Genomic DNA, 13,100 nt, shown 5'->3' with positions numbered 1-13,100 from the left:
AAATAAAGTAGTTTTAATTTTTGAACAAATTTTGGCCTAAAATGACATTTAGGTGACAAAAACCAAAATTTTGATGTCACCATCATGTTCAGCATACTTTTTGTGTTAACTGTGTCAATTCTTGTAAAAAATAAAGTAGTTTTAATTTTTGGATCAATTTTCGCCTAAAATGACATTTAGGTAACAAGAAATCAAAATTTTGATGTCACCATCATGTTCAGCATACTTTATTTGTTAACTGTGCCAAATTTTGTTGAAAATAAAGTAGTTTTAATTTTTAAACCAATTTTCACCTATAATGACATTTAGGTAACAAGAAATCAAAATTTTGATGTCATTATCATGTTCAGCATACTTTATTTGTTAACTGTGCCAAATTTTGTTGAAAATAAAGTAGTTTTAATTTTTGAACAAATTTTGGCCTAAAATGACATTTAGGTGACAAAAATCAAAATTATGATGTCACCATTATGTTCAGCATACCTTTTTGTTAAGTGTGCCAAATTTTGTCCAATATTGGCCTGAAACATCATTTAGATGATTTCCCAGTACTTAGGGAGCTTGGGTACGAAGTTTTAATCTGTGACGTTCAATTAACCATTTGGGACAGGGTTAGTTAGTCAGTTCAATACCATCCTCCTCTCAGATGAACGTGAAATCCCAGGGTCGATTTTTTCTCAAAAAATGCTCCGAAAAAAAAAAACGGCGGTTTTAAAGAATTTCCTACACCTTCGGGCGCGGAAATTCAATGAGCACAACACCAACAACGTTTTGTTCATCGAGCTCAGTAAGAATATAAAATCAGACACATCGACTACTGAAGTTTCCGTGAAAAAACGTTTCGAAATCCAGACTGTCCGTCATTTAGGAAATGGTGCTAAGAAATAAAAAGAGAAATTTGCTCATGCACTAACTTGTCAAATATTTTTAAAGGAATTGGCAAAATGGTATAGAACGATAATTTGTAAGGTCTGTTTTATTGCCAATTTAAAAAAGAGGCGAGACCCTTTACATAATCCAGTAAATAAAGACTTGATAAATAAATACGAAAAAGTGTCGATCCTGCTTTTAGCAGTCGCGAACCAATTCCGTTCAAGGTCCGAGCCAGTATTTTTTAAGTTTTAATGAACTTATTATTTTTTTTACACTTTAGGTTTTAATTGGAATACACCGAAAATTGTGTCTGCTAATAGGTAGATTAACATTATCAAGTTGTGCCAGAAGAAAACTTTGAGGCTAGTTTGGCACCAATACTGAGAAAAAATAAATTACATGTGTTTAAAATTTCTTTTTGGGTTAGATATTACCATCATTTTATACTACTCATTGTTTGAGGTAGTATTGCCTGACTTAGCATTTTTTTTTAGATTTTTTGGAAGTTCTTTTAACAGGTTTTGGAAGTCCTGCAAAATGTCATTCGTTTTTTTGTCGATTTTGAGTTCTATTAACTGGTTTCTTTTTAGTTTTAAATGATGGATTTTAATGCTTTCCCTGATGACTGTTATTCATCACTGAACAATACCTCCACACGGCCGGAAAATCTATGCGTTTTAAAAGGAGCATGTTTGTCAGCCGCTGTTTTAACATTTTTCAATCACTTTCTCACATGCTTTAAGAAGCACCCTCTTCCCCAGGGTTTTTTGTCTTCTTGATATGAGAGAACGCAAAAAACCCTGGTGACGAGGGTACTTTAAGAAGGTCATCATAAATTCCTGAGTTCTTTTAGAAAAGCCTCTTCACTAAAGTTTTTGTATCTACGAACCTTGATAATTTTGGGTTCATGTTTTTGATTTTCAAATTTTCTAATCATGTCAACAAAATTATCATCGGTTTTAACACCATTTTTAGAAATACAAGAGCTATTAGAAAATAATCTAGTCAACAAGAGAATGATACTCATTCTCGACCCAAGAGCTCTTTGAGATAAACCTCGAAACTACTTTCGTGTTTATCTCAAAGAGCTCTGGGGACGAGAATGAGTGCTACTCTTTTCTGTAACACATGTTTGCTCCGTAAAAAGTTGTTTTAGGAAAAGAGTGGAGCATAATTCCTTTATTTTGGAGAACAGAGCATATTTGAAAAGCATGTTACAGGTAAAATCTCCCAGGTACATACGTCATTAGGTTTAGTTTTTTTCAAGCATAACGCCCATCATTCTCGTCCCCACGGTTTATTACCTGATGTCAAAGCCGCTCGCGCTAATTTGACGGTTAACGCAGCGAGCCCTGATATCAAAAAACCAAGAACCCCTGAGTCGAGGTTGATCGTGCATATATAAGGTACTACTGGAATTTCCGTCGTATACATTTTCCGCATCGTTGGGACACTGACGGACCTTCGGACACAAAGATGTCCTGGTGAGGGCATCAGAATATTGGGCGGAAAGCTAGGCTAGGCCATTCTTTGAACGCTTTTTAGCGGACACAAAAACCATAATTATTGTTTATAAATGAAAAACAAATTTCTTAGTCCTTTTAGAAATTGGTAAAACATTGGCTCAAGGATCGCGTCGCGAGATTTAATTCGAGGAGGCCTAATAAGCTACGAAAATGAAAGAATGTTTCCCATCATGGTTGGAGAATAAGGAAAGAGATCCAAAACGGCGCTGCGGCTCGTGTGAATAAAGTTTTGCATTTGTAGCTTGTGGTAGCTAATTTTGAACACACGTAGGACAGGCACACAGCGTTTAAAATTTTCTAGTCGAATTCTAGCACGCCTGCACTACGTAAATAATCCAGGTCGAGACCCGCAAAGACTCCGAAATTTGTGAAAAATATCTGTAATGCTGACGTCAAAAACTGCTTTCAACAACAAGTCTCTATTTTCAAGGGCGAGTGTTTGAAACAAACAGGTCTTCTTGTTTAGTTTGGTATTTATTTGAAGGACTTTACGTGTATTTTGGCAACAGAAACGTTTAATCTCATGTTCGACGTGACGCAAACCAAAGTAGGTCCGTGGTCCTTTAATTATACAGTCCTAGATATTCCATGAAAAAAAATTAGTGACACACGTGTTGGCAAATGCTTGGGATTAATGTATAAGTCCATTTTTATCCCACAGGAACTTTGTTCTTGTTGTTATGAACTGAATATATTCCATGTTATACTAGGTACCTTTTCTTCTCTTATTTCTTTTCTTCTTTTCTCCTTCTTTCTCCTCCAAGCCTCTTTTCCTTGCTTTTTTTGCAAGAAGCACTGGACACTAGACTAGAAGACAAGTGATATTTCAGGCCACACTATTGCTACACCTTTGCATTATTAATTATAACTTTGTTCGGTCTTGTGATGAAGAAAATGTTTTCTTTGTTAATTTCAGCCCACACAATCTCCTGCATCAACACCTAGACTCCCCAACACTGCAAATTAGAAAAGTATTAGGGAGGTTAATCTAGCTGTCTAGATATGAAAAAAGACAACAGGCCCTGAGAACAAGGTTGGAATTTGACAACCTATCATAGGTAGTAACAGTAAAACAGTCATTTCTAAATTTTATTTTAGCTTTACACAATCTACGTTGTCTTATGTCAGGAAGGTCGCCATTACTGCCAAAGGTTTTTTCATAAAAATAGCAAAAAAGAATGCAATATTCCTAAGTTATTTAACAAATTATGCAAAATAATTATTAAATTGTGTAATAGTTTAACATCTACGATGAGATAAATTTTTGGAGCTCGTAAAAGTCAATTTTTTTCCTGTCTATGCATTGTGGATTGAAAATTTCTGTTAACTCAGAAATATAGAAAGAAAGAGTTGAAATATTTCCATATGTGTCAAAGGCCAAATAGTAAAGGAAATTTGTATCATAAAAGTAAATAATGCAGTTGTTTGAAAAAGTAAAAAAGAGTTACTAGCACCTAAAAAATGGCACTTTTAGTTAATACTGAGGGGTCCAATAGATTAGTGTTATACGAGATTCCATGAAACTTTCGTGATTAATTAAATAAATGTAATGAAAATGTTTTTAAGAAGACTACATATACAAAATGGCTTCAGCAGAAAAGAACTACCAAGTTGTGTTTGCCAAAAGACCTGGTGTAAATGGTGTTCCTGCTAAGGATAATTTTAAACTGGAGGAATGTGCTTTTCCAACACTTTCTGCAGATAGTCCGGGGGATGTAAGTAAAAATATTGTCTTTTATAACTTTTTATGTCTTTGTTTATAGATTATAATTTCTATTGATTTTTCTTCCTCCTAATTTTCCCTATTTAAGAAGCTAATAATGCAGTCCTGCAGCAATTGTTTTTCATTTGTTTTGGATGTTATCCTGATCTGTTTATATATATATCAACAATCATATTTAACATATTGAAATTATTTTTTTCTACTGATAGGGTGGTATGGTAGGTACTTTTCCCAGCATTATACAAGTTTCACATTCTATTGTCCAGGACTTCTCAGCTCATTGATGATATTTTTGTTACTATTAAACACTATTCACCCAATGTAAATTAACAAAAGAATACAGCTGTGTCCTCTCTATTTCAGTAATTGGTTGTAACATAACACTGTCATTGGTAAGATATTGGTTAATTGCTGTAGTTCCCAATAAAAACACAAACTTGGAGTAGAAAATTTATTTCAATTTTGTAAGAATAAACTGAGGATAATTTGGCGGAATCGGGTGAGGATGCTAGGCTGAAGAGAAGATATTGTCTCAACCTCATGTGCGTGTTCCCAATAAATTCGCTCTTCTCCACTACATCCGGAGCTCTTCTCCTAGTAGTGTTTTCTGGCTTAACTAATCTCTCAATCACATCCAGAGCTCCTCTCCTGTGATTCCATTTCGTCTATCATACCTCACAAGAACCTACTCTTTATGAGCTCTAGCTTCTTTTGCATTTCACACCTGTTATTAACCTCTTGGTGCACCACCTCTGGCTTTCAGCGCAGCACCCCCCTGCTGTTATTTCCCCAGTCATCTGTCCTGCTCGCGTGGTGCACTGTCGTTCATTTCCTCGCACCTATACTTAAATCACCATACTCTTCCAGGGGTACACGCACATCTCTACACTTTGTGGCTGCCCAGGGCAGCCCAGCACCCCCACCAGTTAAATTTACCACATTGACATAATTAAGTAAAGTTGCCAATTGCTTCCACCACTGGACTAAAACCTTTTGGTCGTACTAAGCCGAACTGCGCCAATTCAAGGAAACCGTGTAGCTAAAGCAATTGGACATTTCTTTACGCTCGACGATGTTATGTAGCCTCAATGAACCATTTCGATTGTAGATAATCCGTTATCGTTCCAACATAGTGTGGCGATGATGCAGGTGTGTCACATAAAGAGAAAAATAAAATAAAATTAACCAAATATATGGGTGGGTGGGTGGAAAAATTATTTAAGTTAAGCACGTTATTGCTACTACTGGTGAGAAGCTAAATCAGAGTAACTCCCTCCTATTTATAGGGCCCCTGGATTGTTAATTGGCTAACTTAGAACCTCCTAATATGGACAGACTATACCCAAATCTTTAGTCCCCTACTCTAAAGTATCAACAACAAAAAAGTTGCTTCAAGTTATGACACATAGCTTTGATTTGGTTAATTGAGACAAAGATGCCTTGGGTGAGCAAGACAACCTTGTGTACCCTTAATGATGCATCTGCATAGCAACTATCAAGTATTGGGAACTGCAATTAACATGAGCTAAACTGTGTTTAGCTCCATTTAATTGCTGTAGTTCCCAATAAAAACACAAACTTGAAGTAGAAAATTTATTTCAATTTTGTAAGAATAAACTGAGGATAATTTGGCGGAATCGGGTGAGGATGCTAGGCTGAAGAGAAGATATTGTCTCAACCTCACTTGCGTTTTCCCAATAAATTCGCTCTTCTCCACTACATCCGGAGCTCTTCTCCTAGTAGTGTTTTCTGGCTTAACTAATCTCTCAATCACATCCGGAGCTCCTTTCCTGTGATTCCATTTCCTCTATCATACCTCACAAGAACCTACTCTTTATGAGCTCTAGCTTCTTTTGCATTTCACACCTGTTATTAACCTCTTGGTGACCACCTCTGTCTGTCAGCGTCGCACCCCCCTGCTGTTATTTCCCCAGTCATCTGTCCTGCTCGCGTGGTGCACCGTCGTTCATCTCCTCGCACCTGTACTTAATTCACCATACTCTTCCAGGGGTACACGCACATCTCTACACTTTGTGGCCCAGCACCCCCAAAATCTATGAGGCAATATTTTTGACGAGAACTACGACGAGATAATTCAACATGCCATAACAGGCTTAACAAATATACATGAAAAGAAAACTACATGCAAGTGCCTATAAATTAGCCTTTTACAATTCGGTATTTGATAAAACGAGCCCCTCCCCCCCACCCCCCCCCCCCCACCCCGAAATAACAGGTAATTTCTTAAAGCTTTTACTGAGCAAAATTTGTGTTCAATCATAGCAAAACGAATTGAATCACTCTACATTGACACATAGTTAAATCTAATCTTTCGTAATTATTATGGATGTATGCCTAATATAAAGGGAATACCTAAAATCGGAAGCCTAACCGTATTTATATGCCCAACCATTCTAAATTAAGGGCACTGACAATAATAGCATTTCCAGATTTCCAAATTGCACAAAAGATATAGCCTGATCAAACAATTTTGGGTATCATTCAAAATACGGCTATGTGAAATGTTTATAAAATTGATCCTAAAGACTGGACACATATTGCAAAAAAAAATTAAAAAAAAATCCAACTTAAAGTTTTTTTTAACGCCCAACGTGGGGCTCGAACACACGACCCTGAGATTAAGAGCCTCTAGCTCTACCGACTGAGCTATTGTAACATAACACTGTCATTGGTAAGATATTGGATAATATAGTTGGAAAAAAGGGGAAAAATAATATTCTCAAATATATTGGTTTAAGATATATTCCATTAATTTTCTACAAGAAAAATTTATCACTTTCATGGTTATTTTAGTTCTGTTACAAGAGTCTACCTTTTAAAAGAGTCAAAAACAGCTACTGGTATCACTCTTGGTTTTGGATTATGTAACGGAATGCAATAAGACATTCATCCAATAATATTTTTTTTCACTCCAAGCATACGGGGTGTCTTGTTGTTTTGAAGTTCGGATTTTTCTTTTTGTGCATTGTTTAGGTACTTATTAAAACACTGTACTTATCTGTTGACCCTGCACAAAGATGTCAAATGAATGAAGACACAGGAGTTGAATACCTGCAACCATGGAAAATAAATGAGACTGTACAAGGTTTAGGTGTTGGTGTTATTATAAAAAGTGAAGATAAAGATTTTCCAGTTGGTAAGTGTGAAACAATTTTTTAAAACTAAAATGATTTGCAACTACATAGAATTGAAAGAATTGTCTTGAAAGGTTAATATGTGTATTGAAAATAAATATCATGACAATTATTGAAAGAACTATAGTCTTTCTCGTCTCTTCACTACTTATAATATAATGTCTTGGGAAAAATATTAAATTATTTTTTGATATTTTATGTTCTTATGTACATATTTCAGAAGTAGTGGCGTGCTGTAAGACAATCTATTTTACAAGTTTTTCAGCCATATCAAATAAGAATGAGGTATCAAAACTTTAGAGAGGTAGAGACTGCATTATTATTATATCATACAATTTTAGGTGTGCAAGTGAGCACCTTGAAGGTATTTATTGCAGGAAAGTAAAACGAAAAAAGAATAATATGGTGTGTCTGTTTGTGAGAGGATTTTAATACATAGTATACTATATACTATCATATAAATGAATTGGGCATTGTAAATGTAATCTGTGATATATCTAAAGTCGGCAATACATTAATTGATTTCAACTTGATAGAACACATGGTGCACATGCTGAAAGTTGCTTCTCTGAAATATGATACACAAGAAAAGCTTTTCTCTTTAACACATTGTCTTCTGCAAGTGAAAAAACAGCTGGAGCCACTGCTGCAAATATATTTATAGTCTGCTAGGCAAATGTAGGAGAAAAAATAGAGTGAAACTTAAGGAAAAATAGCTAAAAAATAAGAAACATCTTGCAGGATATGATTGTCTTTTGCGCGAGTTTCTTCTTAAAAGGTTATCAGATTTTATTAACCTTTTATGGATGGATCCAAACTTTTTTTGTTCATCTTTTTGACCTTGTAAAATATATTTTTTACTTTGTGTTTGTCAAGGTTAGCTTCCACATTGCATAAAAATTCTTCTTTACAACATCTGTTAATAAAATTCTATGTAAATTTCTTTTTGTTACCTTGTTCTCTTGTTACTTCTTTCTCTTGTTCTTTCATAATTTTTTTTAAAAAAAACTCTGTACGCATTTGCTGTAATTCACTTGTTTTGGCACTTTAGATATATAAATGAGCTGATTAGTAGAAAGCAACTAATCAAACTTGACTTTTGTTCCAGGTTTGGATATTGATTCTAATCATCTGTCATCATGTCTGTTTCTAGGGCTATCAGTCACCACTAAAACATTTTCTTGGCCATGGGAGTTATATTGGAAAGGAGAAACACAAAAATTATCAGTTGTTACACATAAAGATGCAAAAGATTTTATGACATACTATGGTATTCCAGGATTAACAGCATTGTTAGGACTGCAAGAAAAAGGTGATTTTATTTTGTAGGTGCATGGATATAGTGTCAACTTTGTTAGTCCCCTCTTTGGAATAAGCTTACCTAAACTGAGAATATTTGGGTAAAAAGAAAATTTATCAGATTTAAAAAACCCTGAAATGAAATCTTTTTAAAATAAAGTCTTTCAACATGATTTGGACCCGGCTCATACTCATATTATATTTAATGTTTTTTAAAAGTGGTGGTTTTAAGCTATAACTTATCATCAGTTTCCAAGCTTTGTTTGCTTTTTTTCTGGGCTGGTTACTTTCATAAAAATATTTCTCACACCAGATTTCTGCTAATGCTGTAAAACTATTAATCACGTGAGAACACTTTTTGTTAAACCAAACAAATACAAGAACCTGGTTTATAAGAACATTGAGACTTACTCAAAAAATTAAGAACATGCTAATATACTCAGCCTAATTACTTCAGAGATTAAAAAAAAATCTGTTTTCATTGTTATGACACAGTAAAACAAGTAAACAGTAAACAAATCCCTTTTACTATGTTTTAACAATTGAAATTTACACGTAAACAAACGCAAAGAAACATCATGTATTGCCAGTAATGCCACATTGAGTTTCTAATGGCTGTGACTTAAAATTTCATTTAATCAGGCTGTGTTAACTGGAATACCAGGCTGTGTTAACTCCAATATTTGGAGCAACAAAAAAATAAATTAAAATAAGTGAAAAATCTATTTTACCTAATTTGATGTCATAAATCTGAATTTTTATTTAAAAATCAACCAGTCCTTTAAAACATGCTTTATTTTAAAACACCTTAAGGCACTCTTCATTTCTGTTTATTATATTGCTATAAGTAGAAATTTAAGTAAAATTGCTATATCGCACTAATAAAATTTTAAACTATTTTTTTTAAAAAAATGGAACATGTTATTACCTTGGTGGAAATGGATTGATTATCTTTTAATACAAACATATCAGATGTTGCTTGAGGCAAGTTTTCTGTATCATTGTTCGGACCAGAAAGAAAATATCATTATGTTTTTGTTATTGCAGTTGTTAATAAGCTCAGCAGCGTTTTCTTGTTATTTTTTATGGCGATTTTATATTTATCTAATTGGTTAGAAAATAGGATTTTATTGGAAAAGTTTTACCTAAGTTTACGGTGGTTAATTTAAAAAAAAGAATGTTGTTGCCTTATTTTTAAAGGAATTAACTCAGAATCATGTAAAGTAAAGTAAAGCTTTAGTAGCCTATTAAATATCAACTAAAGAAAGATAAATAAATTAAAGCCTATAATGTTGCGAAGCTGTGGAGAGCACGAAGAATTGTTGCTGTGTGATATAGAATTTTTTTGAGTATAAAACACAGAGTGCTATTTCTTTAACTATTGGCTATTTTTTTTTACACAATATTAGGATGCTCCAATTGCTCTCTTTACCATTTTTTTAGCAATCTGGGGCAGTCAGAGTTGAATCTTCAAGTAAACTTCTTGCGGAGCAGTTCACTTGGAGCATTAAAAATTGATGACTGGACTTCCTACAGTCAAAGCCTTTTTTCTTCTTCAAAAAATCACTTCTTTGGCACCCTATTTTTTGTTGCTGAGACTCTTGCAGTCAGAAACCACTTTGAATACTTTACATGAATTAAAAAAACCCAAAAGACACATAAACAAAAAGTGCACTCTCTACTATAAGCTATATATATTTTTAAACCATGTTAAAAAAACACTTCCATTCCATTCTGTGTTTTCTTTTAGACACTGGAACAGTTTTAGCATACACATTTTAATTTCAGGTTTAAAAGCTCAGACTTCAATTACAAGGGTAAAGGTGCGCATTGTGTTTTGCAAGAAATGCTGGATAGATAGGATATAAATATAAAACATTTGATATCCAACAGCTCTCCATTCTTTTGTATCCGTATGTTTATGTCAGTTGTTTGATACTCCATAAAGAAACTGTTATTACAATAACAAATGAAAAATAAACTGATCCATGGAATAGGTTGATATAAGAAACAGGAAACATTGTCTCCTTTATTCGAGCAAGAATATAAGTAACTACTATGTCGCTACAATTGCAGATATTTTAGACACCTTCCACATGCAAGAACTCAAAAATACAATTGCAAATCTCTTTAAACATTTGTAAGACTTTTACACAAAAAGAAAAGTTTACATAAAGGTTTATGTGATAAAAAAATATCAATTACATCTTTTCCTTTCTTTTTCATCCTCCACTTTTTCTATCTCTCCAAGTCTTGCCATTCAACTCGATATTTAACACAATCCAATACCTGAATTAATGTTATAAAGGATAGGAATTGGATATCAAACAATTGATTGACATTTCTCACGGAGCATGTGGAAATTGAAAAATCAATTTTCCCTCAACAAAAGTTAATTAAGGTGGCAGTAACCATTTACAGGTGTCCAAACAGCAGCATTATTTATTCAGTGTGTGTGATTTTGACTTGTATAAATTGCTGAGTCAGCAGAAATTTCCAGTAGGTATAATAAATAGGGAAAAAATGTTTTACCAGCTCCAACTACTTCATGATTTTTTATTTGCTTCCGTTTTAAATTGAAATCTTGTTTATTCCTATTTTTCTAACAATAGACTATTTTTATTCTAAAAGATTGTTAGGTAGCATTCTCTTGTGCAACTATCAAATAAAAAATATCCAGAATAAAAATATTTCTGCACACCATCTTATAGATGCATGATTTTCCCGACATGTCAAAAAAATGTTAAAGAAAAATGAAAATGCTGTCGAAATTTAAAGCTCGTTCAGCACAGTACTGTAAAAAGTGTCATAAAATTTTATGTTATACGCTATCTTTATTGTTAACAACATCTCTCTTTAATAATTATGAAATTTTTTCTGCAGCGTTAAAGCCATATATAAAATCATGACAAGAGTGTTATATTAAAAGAAATGCAGATAATATTGTTAGAAAATAAGTTAAGTAATTATGTCAAAAAAATCTTTTACTGCCACCTTAATTTCCCATCAATTTTGCCTCCTTGCAAGTTTAAATCCCCATGTTTAATATTTTTTTTCCAATTTCTCAAAATATCTTTTATGACTATATTTATTTTTTTATGACTAAAAGTATCAATATTGAGTCTCATGAATTCTTACTGATCATCTTTATTCTGTCATTGATTAACATCTGGTTGTTTTACATGTTCCCTTTTTATTGCTCTACAGGTCACATTTGCAATGGTGAAGGAGAAGGAAAGACAATTGTTGTTAGTGGAGCAGCTGGATCATGTGGTCACTTAGCAGGTCAATTTGCTCATCTATTTGGTTGTTCTCGAGTGGTTGGCATTTGTGGAAGTGATGAAAAATGTAAAGTACTGCTAAATGAACTTAAATTCAATGGAGCCATTAATTACAAGACAGAAAATATGTCAACTAAAATAAAGGAATTGTGTCCAGATGGTGTGGATTGTTATTTTGACAATGTTGGTGGTGAATTGAGTGACACTGTTATATCGCATATGAATCAGAATAGCCACGTAGTATTGTGTGGACAAATATCACAATACAACAAAGACGTTGGGTATCCTCCTCCCATTGGTCAAGATATTCTTAATTTATTAAAAGAAAGAAATATTACCAGGGAAAGGTTTCTAGTTTTAAGATACGAGGAAAAGTTTATGACTGCCGCTGAACAATTGTACAAATTAAGGAAGGATGTAAAGGTTTTGGAATCAGTTTATGATGGGTTAGAGCGTAGTGGGGAGGCTTTTTGTGACATGATGAATGGGAAAAACATTGGCAAACAGTTGGTAAAAGTTGCATCATTGTGATTTGTTTTTTGTGATATTGAAATCTATTTTTAAAGAATTGTTCATGCAGTGACTTTTATGTTTTAATACTTTCTTAGTTTGTCTCCTCACAAATATTGAGGACTATACTTTGTCTATTATTTCCAGGAGGGGCGCTGTGGCTTAGATGGGCAGTCCTAAAGTATATGCTCATTTTAAGCTGCACATACATTGTAAGGGTCTGCACTCTACCAGAGAACTCCCAGCAACATTTAACACCCTGCACCATTTCTCCTACATGGCAGTGGTTAACCAAGGCCTATCGTGACATTTACTCACCCATATTGAATCGCCGCTAAGAGGAATCAAACCTGGTCTCTTGTATAAAGTGCAGGAGTTATAATCAATAAGCTACGACGCCATATATGCAGTAACAGATTAACAGTTTGTTAGTAGAATATAAATAGCTCGCATTGAGTTTTTCTTTGATGCAAAAATGTACTTTTCTCTGTTTCTGCTGTTGATATGTATTATTTTATTTGTGTGTATTGTTATTGATGTGTGCACTTTTTTTATGATGCGAAAACAATTTGTAATATTTCTACTCATGGTAATTTCAACTGACCCAAACAATTGGTAACTAATCATAAAAAAAAAATAAAAAGACTAACCTTGTGTTTTTCCTCTATTATATGCAGCATAGTTAATTTTGAAGTTGTAATTTATTTGAAGCTTATTTGTTCAGTAGTGTCAT

General features: G+C 33.6%; 1 protein-coding gene across 1 annotated transcript; it reads left to right on the top strand.

Moving 5' to 3' along the window:
* Positions 1 to 3,735: 3,735 nt before the first annotated feature.
* LOC130657327 (prostaglandin reductase 2-like) lies at positions 3,736 to 12,446 on the top strand. Its single transcript, XM_057460306.1, has 4 exons — positions 3,736 to 4,114; positions 7,117 to 7,279; positions 8,431 to 8,589; positions 11,784 to 12,446. The coding sequence occupies exons 1-4, from the start codon at positions 3,983 to 3,985 to the stop codon at positions 12,386 to 12,388; spliced, it is 1,059 nt and encodes a 352-aa protein (XP_057316289.1). The 5' UTR covers positions 3,736 to 3,982; the 3' UTR covers positions 12,389 to 12,446.
* Positions 12,447 to 13,100: the final 654 nt, after the last annotated feature.

Source organism: Hydractinia symbiolongicarpus, chromosome 9, assembly GCF_029227915.1.
Source record: "Hydractinia symbiolongicarpus strain clone_291-10 chromosome 9, HSymV2.1, whole genome shotgun sequence".
Classification (NCBI taxonomy): domain Eukaryota; kingdom Metazoa; phylum Cnidaria; class Hydrozoa; order Anthoathecata; family Hydractiniidae; genus Hydractinia; species Hydractinia symbiolongicarpus.
This window is presented reverse-complemented; position numbering and strand designations above follow the sequence as displayed.